At 38.4% G+C, this 21,802-nt stretch overlaps 1 protein-coding gene across 6 annotated transcripts in view; it reads right to left on the bottom strand.

Annotated features, from left to right (window-relative positions):
* gria3b (glutamate receptor, ionotropic, AMPA 3b) overlaps positions 1 to 21,802 on the bottom strand; it is a 100,350-nt gene that overhangs the window by 45,411 nt on the left and 33,137 nt on the right. For all 6 annotated transcript variants that reach the window (XR_002920476.2, XM_024283317.2, XM_024283316.2 and 3 more), the window contains exons 3-4: positions 17,717 to 17,956; positions 343 to 530 (exon numbers count right to left, since the gene is read on the bottom strand). Coding sequence is in view for 5 of the 6 variants with exons in the window: in XM_024283317.2 (XP_024139085.1) it covers positions 343 to 530; positions 17,717 to 17,956 (428 nt within the window). In the remaining variant the exon portion in view is untranslated. The remainder of the gene's footprint in view (positions 1 to 342; positions 531 to 17,716; positions 17,957 to 21,802) is intronic.

The raw sequence follows: 21,802 nt of genomic DNA, 5'->3' as shown, positions 1-21,802 counted from the left end.
CCAAACCACTTTTGGAGAAACCGAAAGTTTCCAAAAAAGTGGATTTAATTTTTGGAGGGTTTATTGCCAGCTATGAGTTTATTTAACACTGACACTTTTTTTTGGTTTTATTTTTAAAAAGGGATGCCATATTTGAAGCTATCTGCAGATATTACATTCACCCTGTAGTTAGAGATGATTTTATTCAGCGACAGCGTTTCATGTTGAGACACAGTTGCATGACTGCAAAGTAACCTTTGCCAAACGACGGCTCTGGAACGAACCATTAGTAGACAGGAGGGGGAGCAGTGCAGGTGTTTGGCGTTATCGTGACCTCGTATGAGTGTTGAGAGTGAGACCTACCTGTTCTAAAATGGTATTGATCCTGTCCACCTCACAGTCGATCACGTAGCGCTTCTCCTGCCTCCTGTCCATCTCCTCGATGATGCGTCTGAACTCTGCTGCGTCTGTTGTGCTGCTGACAGAGCGAGCGGTCACCTGCCAGTTGTTAGCTACTGCTGCCTCCATGATGGCTTGCAGGATGGAGAAACCTAGAGAGAAAAAAAAAAACACAGATTGCTAAAAAGGGTAGGATTCGAATTAAAAGAAATCCAAATCTGTACCATTTAAAGTCCAACTTTGTCTATTATAGAGTGTGAAGTAAAATATCCCTTCTAAAAATATAGTTTCTGGACATTTGAGAGGCACAAAACTTGTTATAAAAAGATCAGCAGAGGTGTTTCTGCATTGGCATCAATTAAACGACAGCATTTAGCTGAACTCCGTGTTAGATCAGACGATGCTGTGAAACACCTCGTCCCCTTGAAGGATTGCGAGAATGCATTTGAAGATAAAGACGATAAAAGATTCATCCCCGCTGCTGTTAGAAAGAAATCATTAGGCTATGAGAAGAATGGAGTGTGAGGCCTTCTAATGATTAATTCACATGTGAAATATTTTCAGTGCTCAGAAACACTATGGCCAAATAACACACCAGAGCGATGAATAATAAAGGTCTGCCTCTGTTGGGAAGGGCCGCATGCAGGAATAAAACCGCTTTCATTCATCTTCAGAGTTAAACAAGTGGAAATAGGATCTATTAATGAAAAGCAAACAGGCTGCTGGTATTTCATTTAACCAAGGACAGGGGAACTGCAACTGGATTTTCAACAAGCTTTTTTATTTTAGTACTCCTGTTCTATTTCCACCATATTTTAACGCAGGAAACCAAAACAAACTATTCAATACCCAATTCTGCTAGAGCAGGGGTCTGTAACCTTTAGGTCCTGTTTTTTTATGGACCAAAACCCATTTAGAGCTGCAAAGTCCCACTTTACCATTTAGAAAAATACACTTAATTTATGCTTTTATGTCTATTAAGCCATCCATTTATACATAAAACATTTACAATAGTTGAATTATAAGTGTTATATTTTCCTCTGTAGGACCATTTTAGATTATTTTACTTTTGACAGCAGCACATATGAGTTCCTTTCAAAATAAAATACTACTACTTGAATTAAAAATCCAAGAAAGGTTACTCAAACACCATATTTTCTATCACTTGGACTTTGGTTTACTTCCATCCTTTTTCTCCTTTTATACCTGAATGTAAATTTGAAAACATTTTTTTATGAATAAACTTAAATTATTTTCCTCTGAATAGCTTCTACACACTGTCTTGCAGCAAAAGATAAAATTATGTGCTTTAAGCTTATTCTAATAAGACACTCAAGAATACATATTCGACAACCATTTGGCTCAGCTATCGGACAATGCTTAATTGGCTAAAACAGATTAAAAAAAACTTCAAACCCATCATTCATTGTTTGCATTTTTCTTCAAAGCCAAAAGAGTAAAAGAGCCTTCTGTGAATCTGGAGCTTCAGGTTGCAGACCCCGGTCCTAGACTCTAACTTGGTTCACTTCAATGTATTTAAGTACTCTGTGGTAAACCTGGCTACTGGAGTAACCAGAAGTAGTCCAGTTTCTTTTCCCTAAACCCAGAATGTCACTGATCATTGGCATACAAATGAGCCCACAGCTGGAAAACTACAAGGTTTCTGGTTTACATGACATTTAAGAAACAGGTCACTCACGGAGGCCAATCAGTTGCCAATCAGGCCATTCAGAGGAAGGCATGTAAATGCATCCATAGTTGAAGAGCAGTGGGGAAATATCTCTCTCTATATAAGTTTTTCTTGTGACTGTTTTTCTTTTCAAACATATTTTCAGGAAGATTGCGTCAAACAGTGAATAAAAGACCACATTAACTAAAGAAATAATGAAAGCTACCACAACAAAACAGCTGTGAGACTTATAAATGTTCTCCTTTTGTGCTTTCTTTGGCTCAAAAACGCTGACGGACTCCGGCAATTTGTGTCAAAGCAGAGTGACCTTTCCTGACGCAGTACAAAGCGTGCTGGAGCATCCGCCGCTTGGGACACACCGGCTGACCTGAAGGTCAAGCAATCCGAATATCAGTTTGGATCTCTAAGAACGAAGCTTAACTTACTGCAAAAGCACGCTCGAATGACACCAGGTGTGGAAGATGTGAACAGATAAACTTGCAGAGCAGTACTTCAAAGATTTCTGCAGTCGCAGGGCTGTTTCAGGGCTACCGTCACTTGGCATGGTTTCTTGATACCGACTCCTTGAACCTTCCGGCTCACCTGCACTCGCATTGAGCTTATTCATCCAGGGTGGCTGCAAATGCAACTATTTCCTAAACCCCAATACAGTAGGTGGCAGTGTGCAACCTATGTGTTAGAAGCAAATGGAGAGAAAGACTTCCAAGTGCAAATTACCAGATTGTAACCTAAAAAGGTGTGCAATACAACTGATTTATTTACTTTTGAGGCCTGTTTTGTATAGCAGGGCTGCACAGCTCAACTAAATAGATCACCAATTACCTGTGTTCAATCAATCTAAACCTAAAATCACCTCATCCGGCCAATTGGGAGTGAGCAGGGCAGAAACAAAAGCAGGGGGATCTTGAGGATCGGGTTGAGAGGACAACAGGGTTGCAGTTTTATTGAAATTGCTGTTTTGAAAAAGAAATCCGACAGGACACCGCAAGATTGGCTTGCTTACTTTGTGCACAAAACCCACTGATCCAAGCTCCAAACCCCCCGTTTAATCCGGGTGTGACAGCTTGTTTACCTGAGCCTGAGTTCAGATTGGAGCATCAAGTCTAGCCAAGCCAACCGGATTCTAAAGGTCAAATAGAACCAAATATAAGCTGTCAAGTTAGTCAACATCCCAACATAGGGTTGCTACAGGTTTCTTTAAGTTAAATTTATGACTTTTTAAGACCTTTTTATGGCCATACATCTCAAAAACTAAGACTGATTTTGCATTCTATTTTCCAATTTTATTAATTTATTCCCAATTTCTGATCAAAACTGTAGCTTCTCATCATGGTTGTGGTCTGTGCCATGAACCAGTGGTGGCCATTTAGTGTTTTGGTGCATAATAACTGGTTTTCCTGATGGTTGCTTACATCCTTTAATCAAAATAATCTTAGATGAAAAAGTTTTAATTTTTGACATGAAATGTCAAATGGAAAAGTTTCAACCTGCACAATTTTTAAGGCTCAGATATCAAAATTCAAGACTTATTAAGACTTTCTAAGGTATTATTTCCATTTGTGTAAATTCAATGCTTTTAAGAGTTTTTAAGACCATCTGGGAATTCTGCCAACACTACTTAAAAAAAGTGCAGATTGTACCAATTTCCATCCCAAAGAAATAACAAACAAAACAAATAATATATGGAACCAAATATCATTATTACATGAATGGAGAAGCAGCTTCTTGTCTTCTACTTTCTCTCACATCTCTATGTAAATTGAAAGTTACAGTATGTAGGTTTGAATAAAACAGATGCATTATTCATTTTCCTGAGGCATATATGCTCAGAACCTCAACACCCATAAGCCCGCTCGTAGCATAGCGGTTTTCCCAGCAGAAGGAGCTTTGCACATGAAAACGTACTGTGCAGATTAACTGGGTCAAAATGGTCTCTGCTGGTTTGGAAACTGTTAAAAAGGCTGACAAAGGTAAGAAAAAAAGACTAGAAAATTGTAGAAATGTTAAAAGAAAGTTCATTTAAATAAGCATAATTTTAGGAAGAAGCATAACAGATAAAATTGACAAAGTGGATTTTATATCAGATGTATAAAAACTAATAAAATCATAGAATCTAGTGCAGTTAGTCAGGCAGGCTGCAAAAGGTTGACAATGATAAAGACATGTTTATATCCTATCATCACTGCTGGGATTTAAGCTTCTCTTATGAAGTGCAGTATTGTGTCTAAAAATATCAAAAATTCATGTTTGGAGGTTTTAAAAACTGTCAAAACTCATGGCGTGTGAACATGAAAGTACCACAGACCGGAACTGTCAATCGAATTAGAATCAGGAAGGGCTTTTATTTTGAATTTTGCTATTTGTGCAGTATTTGTGCCCAGCAAACCCTGAACAGTTCAGGAACAATTGGATTCACCCGAAATTCATAGAAAAGTCAGCGCCAGGAAAAAAAAAAGACATGTGCCTAGAAATGAAGCAACACAATCCAGTGGTAATAAATAGTCTGTCCGACAACTCCTATTGTATTTCATTTTGTTTCTGAAGTTAATATTTCACGATTTAGACCTAAAAAATCAAGGATGAACAAAATCCTTTGAGCACTCAACTTAATCTGACAGCAGCACAGAGACTGATAGTTCCCTCTTCATACCTTTCAGCAAGTACAAATGACAAATCATTTTTGCTAATCCATGCTGCTCTGCAAAGATTTACATCTGCCACTAACCCTTCTTGGACCACGGATCTATTTCCAGCTCGAGTCAATCAATGAATGCATCCTCCTGAACAGCCCCGGAGACTCTCATAAACGCTTTTGATAGTGATATTTATTTCCATCACGGAGAAAAGCTGTAAATCCCTTGCACCTCTTTGCCAACGGGAGCCCTGCAGCTGTGTTGCATCTGAAAATGTGATACAGTCGACTACATAAATTTCGGAGGACAACAACATGGTCTCCTTATCAGCTCTTGTAAATTGCCGAGCTGCAGATGCATCAACACGCGCAGCAGCTTGTGCTGTGTTGCTATCATTGCTAATGATTGTGAAACAAAGAGACTTTTGCAGTCACATGATGTACTGCAACAGATAGCTGCTTGCAAACAGTGCAGAGTACAATGGAAACTGTACACTTTATCATGAATACACACCGTTTATGTATTCACTCCTGATATTTGGATAAGGTTCCTTCAAACACTAAAGATGTAGATCTTTTTCTTTAGATTAAACATTGTACATTTTTTTAACTTGTCATGTTGTAACTGTATATTTATGTCAAATAAACCCACTGTAGTAATAAATACACATTAAAAAAAACATCAGGATAATTTCGCTAAACCTCTATTTTAACTTTATGTTGATGAAAAATAATAATGGATTAAAAATAATTATTAATTTGTAGATCTCTTCAAATTAAATTGAATAAGTGTTTATGTAAAAACTAACAACTTTCTCATTTTATCTTTCTCCTTTATTTTATTAATTTCGTGTATTTGTGACTGTTTTGTCAAATAAATGTCTACAAATCCTTTTTCTTTTTACTGCAAACATTATGTGAGGAGAACAGGGTTGAAACTAATAGAATTACATCAACATTTATGTGGAAAATGCTCAATCAATTAAATCAATCCTTAAATCAATTCTTTAAAGACTTTCTTGTTTATTTTTGTTAACAAAAAGATGCTTTTCCACTCATTTTTATTATGAAAAATGTATATATTTTTCTATGCAAAAAAAAAAACAATAAATATGTAAAACTTAACAAATCAAAGTTGGCTTTGAAATAGCTATTTAAAGGATTATCAGTATTTATTTCCATTTTTGTTAAATCAGAAACTATTTTGAATCTTAATCAAACAGGTTAGCTGTAATCATTGTTATAGGTGAATTCCATACATTTAAAAATGAGTAAAAATGAAAACTTTCTAGATGACAAATTTTGTGAATATAAAAACAGTAGTTCATAAATCTGTCTAAACTTGTTAGAATTCATTATGATAGTCAATTAGATAGTTAATTAATTCATTTCAATTTCAATTTCAATTGTATTTATTTCTCAGGGACAGTATTGCATGTAATGAGCCAGAAAAATAACCGAATTAGCCCAGATTTTTCATCTGTTGTCTCTGGACATATGTTATAATTGTCAACCTAAAAAGCTAAAAACTATGAATAAAACACATTCATTCATTTGTGATCACTTTAGTGTTATAATCTTTTTGAACTTCAAAAATAAGTTTTACATCGGAAAAACAGAATCTAAAAAAGTTGTCTTAGTTTGAGAAAATATGCCTTGGGGACTGGATTTTTTTTTTCTTAAAATAAGACTTCTTGGTGAGACCATATTTTTCACATTGTTGTCAGATTTTTTGCTTATTTAAAGAAAAGTTTCCTAATTTCGAGAATTTGCATTTCTAGGGGGCTGTTTTTGCAGTGTATGTACAGAAAACATTGAAGGTGAAATATTTTTATAAAAAATTGCACATTTACTTGGGAACTTTTGTCATATGTCAAACTGAAAGTCAACTTGACCGCCACAAATGCTGTTAGGGTTTTTTTCAGTCTGCTAAAGTGCATCAGTATTTCTCCTGACTACAGGAAAGACTAAAATTGTATTTACAGTGAAAAAATATTCTTAACTTTTCGTGGGTACAAACCTGTTTAAGTTACATGTACAGGAAAATGAACATGTCAATGAACATGTGTGAGTCAAGCAGACTTTTTCAAGGCTCACTGAGTCACTTATCAAAAGTCCACTAAGCTTCTTATTGAGATCATTTTAGATTATGAACCATGAATGAGAGGCTAGAAAAGGGAAAGCAAGCACATCCAAACCTGAATGGAAGTTTTTAATGGTGTAACTTGCTGTCAAACGTCCCTCTGAAACACATTAAAAATCTTTGAAACATCTGTGATGGATGATGCTCAATTGTTCCACCATTCTCAGATCCAGCCAGAGCCTCAAGACGCTCCGTGTGGCTCTCAATCCTCCAAACCGAGACTTAAATGTTGTAGCAATCTAGCGAACAGTGGCTGAGTAAGAGTTAACGTCTTCTTCTACATCTGTGAACCGGATCTTAACAGGATGAGTTTTGAAGCGTCACCCGCAGCGGCTCAGCAGTAATTGAATTGAGTTGCATCTAATCTCATTGCCCAGCTCTTTGGGTTCCCTGCCTCTCATTAGGCTTCGGTACAGAGCGTTACAGGCTTCCGTCTCGCTTTCTTCCCCTCGCTCTCACGCCGCTCACTCATATCTTGCAGTCAATTCACTTCAATCGGGCAATTCAGGGGAATTTTGCAAACTTCTCCAAGAATTTGTTTTACTGACTAGTGTTAAGTGTTAGACACGTTAAAAAACATTTTTCTTCAACAATCTATTGGTTATCTAGCTAATATTAAGCAAACACAATCAACTGGCAATGCTAGCCATATAGAATAACCAAACGATGAGAAGCCACTCCAGATTAGTTTTTTTTTGGACAAAGGTTTTCTATATTTATTTATATGTTTGTATTGTCTTGATATATATGTTTTATATTTGATACATTTTTTTGTTTTAGTAGTAAAAATGTTCCTGTTTTCATTGAAAAGTGACCTTGTTATAAACTGTGAAGCCCTGAAACAACAGCTGCCATCACCACGAGGACACAATGAAAGCCTGTTTGAAACTCAAGCTGTCAAAGTCTCACTCTTGGTTAACTGCGTCAGTCTGTCTGTTCTCATTTATAAATATTCCCACAGATGCTCTGACTTTATTGTCTTTTGAGGAAGGCTGAATAAATAGAACATTTAGAGCTCGGTGAGAATTATTCTTTGCTAAAAAAGAATCAGAGCACTCCATTAGTTTTGTCAAGTCAAGATCAAAATATTTCAGAAAAAAAATCTTTGTCAAGAGGACATTATAACAAAAAAATATATGACTGTTGTTTGGGAAATTGTTGGGGGGAGACGGTCGCTACAGCTTCTCAGTTTCTGCATGCCCACAGAAAAAGATTGCTTTAGACCTTTAGAGGAATGTCAGAAACATTGGAATTACTGAGAAGTGAATGCCAAAGTAGCCCAAAAGCCAACGCTTTGATGTGGTATTTACAGTAGGCCTACAACCAAAACAGTTCCAGTGCCAAGCGTTGTCTTAATCAACAAGACAGCGCATGTCAAATCAAACACAAGCAGCGTGCTGTCTGTATCTCTGAGAAGTGAATGCAGGAGGCAGGAGAGGAGAACTCTCTTTTTCCACTGTGAAAATCCACCCACAGACTTTCTCCAACTCCCGCCTCTCTCTGTGATTTTTGTCCTCGCACTCACACCACAGTGTGACATATTGGCACATACTGTGCACAGAGTTTTGTACAGCATTTGTGTGAAGGAACTGATCAAGCAGCAATGTCATCATCTGTAAGATAATGAACAAAAGAGAAGAGGAAATTTGAAAAAATTGTGTTTTCTTTAGGACGACTTTAAAACAGATTCATATTGTTCGTCACAACTACTCTAATGGGTGGATATGGGCTGTCAGCGGGTAAAAAATGGGGAAGCCTATACTGATCCATACGAATTTAAGATCATTGACCGACCGATCAGTCGAGCAAAAATGTTCGTGCACATTTGACATGTATTAGTTCATTCTTATACATCACACCATTATAAAGTCAAATGAAGTAGTGATGCCGTTGTGTCTTACTGTTTTTTTCATTTTTTCAACCTTTTGTGCTGCGCAAGAGGCTGTCAAGCTACGTACACACCAGCCACCAGCCTTGTTCGAGGGACTACTTTCAATGAAAGGTCTATGTCAGGGGTCGGCAACCTTTACCAGTAAAAGAGCCATTTGGGCTCGTTTTCTACTGATCAAAACCTAGAAGGAGTCGCATAGTCTTACTTTAAGAAATTTGGATTTGCATTCATGACCTTTTTTTAATAATATGAATTATGTCTTTTTTTGGCACAAACAAAAGCATATATATATATAGAATTAAATAATTGCTAATTAAGTATCCTTACTTTAAAAAAATATATAATTTAGTTTTCTTTTTTGTTCTTTTTCCCCTCTTTGGCCTCAGCAGTCTTCCAGTGCTGGGTTTTGTTATTTTAGTTTGAGGTTGGACCTTGGTAGTCTTAGTTTGTGGGCTTTGTTTATTTGTTTAGTCTCCCTGACTTATTTTATGTTTGGCCAAAGAGCAACCATGGAGAGATAAAAGAGCCACATGTGGCTCTGGAGCCGCAGGTTGCAGACCCCTGTTCTATGTAAACACCTATAAACCCACATTTCGGGCTTCCAGGTTAAAAACTCTCGCGTTTGCGCGGCGCTAAGCAGGTTTTAGGTTCATTTTTGGGCTTGGTGTTCAATGAGCGCACGCTGAAAGTTAAACTAGTTGAACTTTTGACTGCTTGAATGTCAAACAACTGAACTTTGACCAATAAGGGACTCGGATTTTGTAGTGACGTGTGGTGGCGTCCTTTTTAAAAGTGCCAGCTGTTGTAAAATTGATCATAGAAGATTAATAATTGGGGTAGAACTATATGATACCCTGTCTTTCATATATTGGACATTTACTACACTTACCACACACACACAGTCATATGTTCAATTTTCATAGTGTCCCTTGAGGTGGCCGTACGATACTCAAGGAAACTGCAAGACACACCTGCACTGCCTCCCCTGTCTTTGACCCTCTATAGGCCCAGACTATGACTCTGACCCAACCCAAAAACCTGCAGCAACTGGACAGGTAAGGCCCACAGACAGGTTCATGTGACTAAGACATAAGCTGTGTCGGCAGCTGCTTAGAAAAAGGAAGTAACACACTTTGTTGTCATAAAATAACAAATGTCTGAACTGTTTACTGAAGCAATGGCAGGTTGGTGGTGAAATGTCTTCATTCCAGATTCAGTGAAGACGATGTTTTATTTTGTGAGCATTGTGACAGATGATGTCTCAGATCAGATTTTCATTGATTTTGAAGAGACTTGTTTGACTCACAGCTTTTTTTTTTTTTTTTTTTTGAGGGCCAACTGAATTTACACAGGTTGCCATCATTGGTTTGACTCTGTCTATTAGGCCGTGACTTTGGCTGTATTATCTGTTTATGTGAGCAAAATAAGAGGGGGACGTGACGTGCGCTTTCATCCATATTTCAATATTATTTTTCTTGCGAATTGTATGAGTTTTTGGATGTGCCCTTTCTTGTCAGAGTGTCCAGGCTGATTTATTCTCCGGGTGCATGCATAATTTAGTTGTTATGAAGCCACCGTGAAGGAGAGGGACTCTTCTGCTCACGGTGCGTGTGTGGGTGTGCGTGCGTACAAAGTCGCAGCTGGGTGCAGCTGATGTGCCATTATTGTGGCTAAGATGAGCCCACGACGCTGCAGAAACAATCCGCGGCGTATGATATAAACATGGCTACGGTGAGGAGCTGCTTTCATTCAGTATTTCACACTGCGAGCAAAAAAGAAATAAATATAAATCAACCATTGTGGAAGACAATATTGCACTTGAATGGACATAATTTGTGTGAAATCTGAGTCAGAGTGGCAAAAAATGTCTTGCAAAAAAGAGAAACCGAAAGGGTAAATGGTGGAACTTTCTAATTTTACAAACTGAAAAATGTTGCTTTTGTTTTTCCAGGCTTCTGAAAAGCAGGGTTGCTAAAAGATAAAAAGAGAAACTACAGAGAATTCACATGAAAGCGGCACATTCCTCAATGGCCGTGCGTGAGTAAAATCCTTTGTTTCATGCCCTTTATGTGGTAAATCTCTTTAGTTTGGACAGTCCCGTGTACTTTTGGTTCAGCACCAAACATCTTGGTTTATTAAGTTGTTCGCAACAGTAGGAGGAACGCCAATCCTGCAGCAACCTAATTAAAAGGACAGACTTTGTTTTGTTTGCCATCAAAAGCATCCAGGAGAACAGCAGGCAGCATTTGTTGTTTGACTCTTCCAAGGAACAAAGGCAACTGTCTCAGGATAGCCAATTACAGGGATTGCTGAAGGACACGGAGAAAAGTTTGCTCTAACCACCCCCTCCCATCCATCCTCCCCAGCTGCACTTCATATCTTCTCTTCAGACCACCACACTGTCACAGTTTGGCATGAATTAGAGGAGATCAAGGTGTGGTCATCCTCCCATTCACAAACATCAGTCCTCTGTTGGGACCGCCCTCTGTCAGAGGAGAGGCCAGTTCAATACAAGAGCCTTTGATAAAATGTTAAGATGATTTTAAATACTTGCACAAAGAAAACATATTCACAAATGAGAAAAATAAGAATTTCATTACAAATAAATGTTCAAATTAACAAGATGACTAAATTAAAGCTACCTGTAAGTTCTAAAATAGATCATTGACTACATTTACAGACCAATTTTCTTTTTATTTATTAAATTGCCCAACAGTGTATATGACAACTCGTCGCAATTTTTTAAGCAATTAATTTAAAATTTACACAAAAAACTGCAACTTGCTATTACGACAGCCAAGAATAACCTAACATGATGTTGACTCTATTTGTCAAGAAAATTATTTAATAATTGAAAAATGCTCAAGAATGTGTTCTAGTCTTTATTCACTTAAATCAGTCTCAAAGCTTTTAGTTTTTTGCAATAGTTATTGATTTGACCTTCTTTACAGTTTTCTAGGAAATGACACAGACTACCAACTGTCTATAATGAGAAAGTCCCAGATTGGCTTATTTGATCTGGGTTTAGGCTCTAACAGCTGACTGGTAAGTGACTGTGTCGCCTCTTTTGATGAGATTTTTCTTTTCTTCTTCTTTAATTAAGTAAATATATTTCTCTAGAGAAGCCTTAAATCACTGTAGGCCCTCCTTTGATGCACCGAGGATATTATCCTAACTCCTTGTTACAGGTTTATTTATCCATGCCTCTATGCTTTACCTAGTTCTGTATTTTCCCTATTTGCCAAACCCGATTATAAAGCACAAGAAACCACTTCCAACAAATGGTGTATGTAAATGTATGTTTATGTTTCGGGGCTTCCATGTTCGATACTCTCTCATTCACGCATTGCTATATATACGCAAGTTTTCATGTCTGTTTGGGGGCTATAAAACCAAAACACTAATGAAAGTTAAACCAAAGATTCAGATTTGTTAGTTTCGTATGAGTAAAATCCTTTTATTAACACTGAAGTGACAACCTTTGACAAATGATCATGGAGGATAAATCAGTTTTAGTGGTTTGTGCCCAGACGGAATTATATTTAATACATTTACTTCATTCTTGAACATAGCTTAAGGTGTGAAGTAGCTTGAGGCGCATTAAACTAGACAAAAGAGTCAGAGATATGTCGTCAGTCAGAATTTATTAACAGTGATTCTGAAGCACAGTTAGAAGTGTTAGCTGCAGCACTAACCATCAGCCCAGAATCCACATCTTCTAAACTTGGATCTGCTTAAAAAAGTCAGTTGCCATTCCCTACTCTTGGTTGCTTTTTCAATAAAAAAAAAAAATAAGTTGTGGAATTGATAAATTAGAATTTAGCACCATTGCCTCAAAACAAGGACATCTTGATCTGAATCCCAGCTAGCTTTCTCTGGTTTGACAGAAGGTTAATTGTTTACTTTAACCTGCAGCTATGGATAATTCACCTCATTTCATTGCTGACAGTATGAACTTTTTAGTTTTACATTCTTATTAATTTGGAGCAAATACATCCATTAGTATATTTTTTTCTGGCATGGCCATTGCAGATGTATAATGAAAATAAACGAGAGTTTTGTGTCTAAAATGATCACATCATATCATGATATTTATTACTTAAATTATTGCTAAATCTTTATGAGTGACAGTGAAACTCTATAAGGGTTACGTTTGTCACGCACTCAACTTACAGGGGCTTTCTCAATAGAAAAATATATGAAAGCGTTTTCATTAGTACATAAAAGTCTCATTGGGTCACTCTGTTTTTTGAAGGAGCACTTTCCATCCCCAGGGCAGAATAATTTGTAAAAAAAAAAAAAAGGTGTATTACCATAATGAGTTTCGGGCCTTTTCATACAGAAACATCCAATTCTACCGGACAGACCTTTGCAGGACTTGACCACATTAACATGAATCACAAAGGGAGAAACACAGCATTAAAACATAACTACACCCAGAAATTAGGTACAAATAATTTATAGCAATACTGACTAGTTCTAGCTTGGGGTTTGGAGTGTGTATTATTTATTCATTTAATAATAAATAAAATAACTCTGGCTTATAGTAAAAATCAATAAAGTTACAGTTCACACTGATGTTAGATTTTAAACAAGTTTTGATGGTTTTTCCAGCCACAATTGGAGAAACCCTGGAGATTTGCTTGAGTCTATTAATCTATAGATTAGCATGTTCATAGGGTTCTACCTTAATTTAAACAGCTGTGAAATTTAGATGGCATTTCTACCAGGAAAGCTTTCCAAATGTCACATGTTGTAACTGTAAATGAGATGAGGGTGCAGTGTTATGTCTAAGCCAGAGAGGGCCTATCAGCTTAACTGAAGAACCTTCTGTCCTTTGGCAAGAAGTGCAGCTTTAAAGGATTTGAAGGCTGATTTTTTTTTTTTTTTTCAAGCTTAGGTTTGCTTGTTTGTTTTAGGCTCTGCTTCAAAAATTCCAAACAGCCCAGCAACACTGACATTTGAGTTAGGTCATCCATCCATCTTCAGTCGACCTGCCCCTCCATTCGATCATTTTCTGGGCTCTCTTCTTTCTGACCAGAGCCTCTTGTAGGCTGGGGGAGTGCATCCCGGTGAGATGACCGGTCCTTTACAAGGTTGCACCGAACGAACACCAAGATGATACGCTCGCAGACAATCAACAAGTGAGCTAATACGCATGTTTTTGGACGGAGGGGAGGAAAATTTGAGCCCTCTGGGAAAAGGGGGCATGCAAACTCCACGCAGGGCCCACAGCCAAGATTCAAGTGGAAACGAGAGAAAGAGGGAAAGTGACTCATAAATCAAGAAGAGGTGAGATTGCTGAATCAGGGTTGATTGTGCCTGGGAGAGACAATAAAGCCTGTAATCATCTGTCTCTGCTGCACAGAACTGGCAATTATCTACCCATACCTGACCGCCAGAACAGAAAGGGCAGTATCCATCTACCTTCACCTTATCACCCTGTACCACTCTGGTTTTTAAGGGGAAATATGTGTGCTGATGGAAGCTGAAAGAGAGGGTAGTAAAAAGATAATATTCCCAGTAGCAGAGGTACGGGTGGAGTGGAGTGGAGGTGGCTATTGAAGTACAGTTTATCCTGGTTAGTTATATGTAATATTGGGCGTTGAATTGAAAAGCGTGACAGATGTTTGAATCTCCCTTTATCAGCACATGCATTAAAACTCAAAACAGGAGAGCAACCAGCCATTAAACGAGTGTAACACAGCCTACAGATGCTATTTACCCTCACTGTGGTTTGATCATAAAAAAAAATGGTTTCAAACTGGTATTTAGGGTACAAATTTCCTTCCATTTTCCTTTAATACATTTGAGACTGTAGCGCAAAGACCATCATTCTCTGACTGAAAAAGCACCACACTAAAGCCTAAAAGCATTTTTTTTGCCTTTCCAATAGCAGAGCTAAATTAATAGTGTAGCAGTAATTAATCTTTTATATTGACTGAACGAAACCTCTTGGTGGAACTCAGCTGTTTTTATTTTTTTATTTATTTATTGTTTCCCTTAGCACCATCATTTTCTCCAGTAATAGGAGAGTTTGTGGTATAATTGCTAAGTTGCTTCCACTATTGTGGATAATCAATGTTTTTTATTATTATTATTTTTTTTTATCAACCTTAAATTAAAAGGAATAAAATAGTCTTAAAGGAAATGATTAAATTCCTCTGACGCTTTGTGTTTCCCATCCTGATCACAGGGTCATTTATTGCAGATGTTTATTTATTTATTTTTAATTTCCCCTGCTGCAGCTCTCCTGCATGAGCAGAATATGCATGGTGCTGTTTGTGTAGATTCACAAAAATACAAAAATAATTCGATAACAGAAAAAAACAATTTGATGAAAAAGAAAGAACATGTCAAGATATATGAGCAGCTAAAAGACTTGTCCCTTATTGGCATTCTAGTCAGTTTTGTTTGAATTATTCTTTTGTCAAGAAAGTGAACAGTTGGAGAATGTACCTGGCTGAAGAACTTGTTTTTTTTTTTTGTTTTTTTTTGGTTTTTTTGTACTTTTTAAGTAATTCCTCTAACATACACAGGGTTTTTTTCTTAGAAAAAAATCTGTATATTTTCAGGCACAGACTGGTGTACTTTGTCTTTTTTCCTCAAAATACTGCAGATGTAAAGATATTTCCTCTTACTGTAAGGAACTTTTGGTTGATCTCCTAGTGTTCTGCCATCGTGGAGCTGAAATTAACTTATTTTTTAAGATTGTGTTCTTTCACACTGACAGTTTTCATCTTGATATTTTTGCAGAACACTCAAGTATTTTCAAAAGAACAAACTTTTTCTGCTACTGGGGTTATCGCAGTTCACCTTTCACAGTCAATGCAGTTTTTTTTTTTTTTTTTTAATGACGCTGTGTGTTCTGCGTCATGATTGGTTGTTGAAATTGACAATCAATCTCCTTCATGCAGTGTCTCCTATGCAGAACGTGTTCAGCTTTCTAAATCAATATCATGCTTCGAGTGCGAATTAATCTTTACTTTTACTCTATAATACTGTACCTAACGTTCTATGAAGTTTTGGACTTTGAGAGTTTAAAGAAGAGAGAAAAGCATAAAACTGTTCATGTATGTCTGAAAAAAAGCACATAAAGTAACCTAATTTGTTCACAAATGCCCACATTTCAGGGAAAAACTGCAAGATTTTCCACAGCACTGCATGCTTAAAAACGAAATATGCTAATCTAAAAGAAACCTTTAGGTTTAAAACACAGGTGTTGATGCTTTCATACTTTTGACGGTTGAAATAGATAATTGAAAGCCATTTTTAAATGAACTGATGTGTGGACTACTTCAATAAATGAACAAGTCAGTCATCAGACAAGAACTCCAAAACAAACATGCTGAGACGTCGGTCAGTTTTCTTTCGCTTCAGAGCTGGAGGGTGAAATCAGCAGTGCTGAAATGATTTTTTATTCTGACTCCTCTTGGTGAAGCCAACAGCCAGGGTCCACGTTGCCAGGGGAGCTGAACTACCTGATAGCAGAAGCAGAGACTCTTTGACACATCTGTCTGCTTGATGAGCCAAGTGTCAAAGCCCCCCAAAGTGCTGGATGGAGTGCATCAATAAACGACTTTAATCCCCTCCTGGGGCCAATGTCCTCCCACTAATAAGGGATCGTCTTACACCACTGGCAGTAAGGGGAGAGGTAAAAGTGGCTTGGCATCAGCCTCAGCACGCCGATGTGTTCTACGCTGGGAATTGTCTCTACACAGGTAACGGGCTGTAAATAACAAGCGCCTGCTGTTGCCTTAATTGCTGGGCTGAATAGATGTTTTGTTTCTTCATCCTTGTTTTCCCTCCCTCTGTTGCCCTTTTATGCCTTTTAAAGAATATGTTGGTTTGTCATCAGTGCCTCTCCGTCTTCGCAACACCTCCTCAGTTTTTGTATTTCTGCTTCCCACACCTCCGCTGTATAACCCAACTCTGCTCCAGACAGTTTGGCTTGCCAGACAGAAGTTGAAAAGCAGATGGATGGGGGCTCGGCTGCAGTGGTTCTGTTGAAGAAGATGTGGGTTGCTAACGTCCGTGGGGAAGAGCCAATGAGTGTCCTAGTCAGAATGACCCTAATTAACCACATATTATCTGCAGGCAGTGTGGAAGATTAAGGCTTTCAGCGTTGGACCATGCAGGCCTGTAGACTGATAGACAGAGGACTGATGCTAAAACACTCCAAATATTCTGCCTCAAAGCAAGATACAGAAAGAGACGTCAGGCCCGACCATTACATAAAAAAAGAGGCGAGAAAGCTGAGAACAGGCTGCATGAGAGACCGAAAGCTCGGGGCTCTTCTACAGGTCAGGGCCTTTTCATAATTACCAAATAAATAAGGCAAAAAAAGACAGTAGCATCGCAGCATGAGCACAGTGTGGAATCTCAACACAGAAGTCAATTTTGTTTTGTTTGTCATTTTCTGAATATATCCTTCACACCTTCCAAGGTGCCGTGTGAACAAATCAAAGTTATTGTAGGAGCAGCAGAATTCTGCTGGGAGATAATGAGCTCATTTTCTCTCTGACATTAGAAATGAGAGGAATGGACACTTTGCCGTGATGACAGGTTGTCAGATACGCGGTGTAGACAATGAAATGCAATATGGGAGCTACACAAAACCCTCGCGAAGGAGCACAATAAGAAGCCCCCACTGGGAGGCAGAGTCTAATTTCTGTACAAAAGCGTTCAGTGGCAGCTGTGACATACCTCATTTCAAATGAGGAACGAGCCAATATCAACAACACGATTAAACAGAAGATTAACTGACACAAAGCAGTCAACTGTTGGAAGGATCTGAGGGTTATTGCTCATGGAACATGCCATTGCTTTGAGTGCAATGCTGATTTTACAAGTGCAAAGGGCTGCTGGTGAATATATTTTTGTGTTTACATTTGAAGCTTCTTTAAGGCTCTTTGCTATGTTTGATCTGTCAAATCAAGCTACATTAGGCCTTACCCAAAAGCCCGCAGTTTCCCCTCTTACCTCGGTCCGTGTCGTAGAGGTAGACAAACTTCTGCCATTTGTAGTGCGACAGCAGGCTGAGGACCGCCCCCCGCAGGGCAGGCCGCATCTGGATGACGAACTGTACCTCATTGTCGGTGGGGTAACTGGGCGTGACAAATGAGGTGTGCAGAGCGCCGCAGAACGAGGTCAAGGTGTTCATGGACTTCTTGTCGTAGAATCCAAAGATGGCGTACACCCCGCGGGAGAACTGAGAGCAAACTGCAGGGACAGCAGAGCACAGAACACGAGCATTACAGCAGCGGTCAGCATGTACGCACTTTCTAAAATGTGAGCCACATTGGTTCAGGCAGAAATGCTTTAGTGTGTGACAAAGCAGTGACAGCCAGTCAGAGGGTCATAAGGTCTAAAAGACTTCATGAATCACCAACATGCAATCCAAAAACTGGAAACATACAGCCCAATATGCTCAAGAATTTTGAAACAAATGTTCATTTGTTTGATACAAAAGTTATTACAAGAGTTTTTAAAATGTATTTTAGAGTTGAAGCTAATAAGCATTAAAATAAAAACACTTTACCTATGAGTTACTTAAAACAAATACTGCACAATCTCTTTAAGCTTCATTACTTAGCAGAACCACAAAAACAAAAAAACAATTCTAACAATAAAATGTCAAAAAAATTCAGGTGTTTTATGTTCTGAAAAAGGCATGAAGAATGACGTCACTCTTTGGTTTGTATTTAGGCCAGTTTAAAGCCAGAGTTTAGTTTTGCACTAGCTACCATTTGTGACAGATGTGACTTTACTCATTATTGGCTTTTACACGGTTTGGCGAATAGGTGAGATAATCTGGCCTCACAGCTCCTCTGACACGTCAGTCAAAGTTATTCTGGACTAAGGGTATTGGACCCATTGATAGTATAAAGCCTCGTTTCCATGGAGCGGTCCGGTATCTTGAGCATGTTTAACACTACTGAATCAGGGCCCCCATCCATTGTAGGTCCATAGAAAAATAGAATGGGACAGCTGGTGCGGAGCCGCTGTTGCTACCTGTTGACTGGGAGAAAGTGATGACGACGTTAGAAAGCACCAATTTAGCGCTAAGCTAACGCTTCCAACATTTTCCTCTTTACGATGTTATTCTTCTTAGCCTCCCGCAATTTTCATTCAAACACCAGTAAATTCCTTTTATACAAGATGTACAAAAGTAAAGTAAGAAAAAGGCGAGCTGCTGGATGACCTCCATTGTTGTTGCTTTTCTAGTTGTTGCATTGCAATGACGTAATGACACGCTAGCGGTCTACACCACGTATGTGCCATGAAAACAATACACTCAATGGAGGCGAGGCTTAACTGAGTGAAAACGCTCACCAGAATTAACTGGACCGTTCTACACCACTCCTTACAGGGTCGGACCTTATAGGGACCGCTCAGCGGAAACGAGGCTTAAGAGAACTGGACTGAGTGTGATGTCACGCATAGCAAAAGGCTTGCTTTCAACTCCAACTAAATGAAGTCTGTTCAGTACCATTTTTTGTGATATGGACACCGCCAAATTGGAATCAAAAATTGTCAGTAAGCAGTTAAAGTTAAAAGTTAAAGTCCCACTATTTGTCACGCACCTAGGTGTGTGAAATTTGTTCTCCGCATTTGACCCATCCCCTGGGGGAGCGGTGAGCTGCAGACACAGCCGCGCTCGGGAACCATTTGGTGGTTTAACCCCCCAGTCCAACTCCTTAGTGCTGAGTGCCAAGCAGGGAGGCACTGGGTCCCATTTTTAGAGTCTTTGGTATGACTCGGTCGGGATAGCTCCAAAACGATCTAAGTCAATGTTTCTATGGCAACCACTCTCCCAATCAGGAGTGAGCTTGCTAGCAGTCCACACCCCTACCACTTGATAGTGGGCTCAGAATCTGTCAATCAAATGCTTCAACAGTCAGTGTGAGACCATATACTTTTTGGGGGCCTTCAGATAGATCAGTTTATGACTTGAATGACTTACAATACAGAAAATGGATCATAATAAAACTTAAGATTAGCATAAAAACAAGTTTTAAAAAGGTAACAGAGCAAAAATGGTGAATATAAAGACTGAATAGAAGCTGTCTATTGCCCAATAGAAGTCTACTGGATTTTGGCTGCTTGGAGCCAACAGATACTTCCTATTTGAAACACAAGTGGGGAGGGATCACTCAATCCAGTTATCATATATAGTCAATGATTGACATACAACTTTTTTTTTGTATGACACCCCTGGTCCCTTTGATCAGGAGGGTTTTTTTTCAAATACGAAGCTACAATGGCCGGTTGATTTTATCCTATGTAGGGAACTGGCCCTGGAGACCTGGAGTTTATATTCTAGACTTAAATATGAAACTGTCACCTGTCAATCAAAAGACTACATCCTCTTTTGAGTGCAACTTCCGTCTCAAATTTAAAGTGAACTGCAGGCTCCAATATTGGCTGCTGTTTTAAATCAACAGAAGAGTGTTGTGTCTCAGTGCTGTTGTAAGACATAGATGTTAAAGCAGTGGCAATAAGTCAGACAGTCAGTGCTAGCTTATGTGTTCATGTTCCCCACTTTTCCTTCAGACACACCTCCAAAAGACACCGTACCAATGGAGATGTCATATTTGCCACTGGCTCGAGATTAAACAGTTAATCATGAGTGGTATGTCACTGAAGTCTTCAAAGACACGATATTCTCACATCACAGCAACTCCTGAGATGCAAAGTGCACAGTGTTGGGAGGCTTGTGACAGTGGCTGATGGAAAAAAAAGAAAAAACACAAAGAAATATCACAGTTTTAACAACAGGCCACAGGAGCACCCGGGTAGTTTTTATAACCTCAATAAAATCTGGATTTTCTCATTTACTTGAGCTGTCAATCTCTACTATCCCCAATGTTTGCCAGGTGAGAAGACAGAGGGAAGAGGAGTCCCAGCCTCTTACATAACTCTGGGAGTCTGTCACAGGATGGCTTAAGAAATACTCATATGGAGTTCCATTGAAAGAAAATGGTGAACATAGGCAGTAAATGTACATATATTTCCTTGCCTATTTGGTTCAGTGAAAAAAAAAATAATAAGAAGAAGCTGATTTAGCTACTTATCAGAGGTAGTACCATTCAAGTGTCAAGTTGTGATAACTGTTGGAGTTCTCATGAGCAATTAGTTTGACACTCACTGTTGCTGCATATGTTTGTCGAGTAATACAGGACTGTAGTTGTCTCAGATTTCTTAAACAGACACATTTTTATGACTATGATAGGGCAGAAAGTATCACAGAAAAACATGTGGGTGTCTTTTCAAATATAATTTCCATTTGGCTGCTGCTAGAATTATAGCAAGCAGTGATTTCAGTTTTTATCAGTCACTCAATGCCTTTTTTATCCTAAGAAACTTTAAATGGACTGCATTTATGTTACTTAGTGTTTTTTTTTTTTTTTTAGTTTTGGCGGCCACTCAAAGTGCTTTCACACTAAAAGCCTTCCTGACCCATTCCAACTGCACTTTGCTCGTCTTTTTAACATAAAGTAGCGCAGGTATAGCCGTCCTGAACTACTACTAGAGAATCATCTTTAAAATCAATTGTCAGCTGCTCCTTCCCTACTCCTTAAATGCTAGACGTCCCTCGCGATCAAATATCCCTTCTATTCCCAATATCTTTTCCATCCTGAGGGCCCTTGTGCTGAGAACAGATTGGATCTGTTATAAAAATGAACCCTCCAATACCATTTCAATTAACCAACAGAACACGCAATGTTTGATTTGCATGATGATTTTTTTTTGTAATTCAAAAATAAATTTCAGGGGATTTTTGTAAAAAATCATATAAATTACACTTGAGCAAAAAAAATAAATAAAAATAAATAAATCATCAGCAACCAAAAACTGTGGTTCCGTCTGAATTGATCTATAGAACAGCAGGAGTGGACAAATTCAGCTACAAGGAGTTGCAGCCAGTTCATTACAATGTCTTTAATGACTCAGTATTATTGAGCTGTTATTTACAGTTTATTGAGCACAAGCATGTGAATTTGGTGTCTAACTCTGGCCAGGTAGAGAGGGCTTAAACTGATTTACTTTCATTAGGCAGGCAGC

This window comes from Oryzias melastigma, linkage group LG10 (assembly GCF_002922805.2).
Source record: "Oryzias melastigma strain HK-1 linkage group LG10, ASM292280v2, whole genome shotgun sequence".
NCBI lineage: Eukaryota > Metazoa > Chordata > Actinopteri > Beloniformes > Adrianichthyidae > Oryzias > Oryzias melastigma.
Note: the sequence above shows the minus strand (reverse complement) of the source record. Positions and strands in the feature narration are given on the sequence as shown.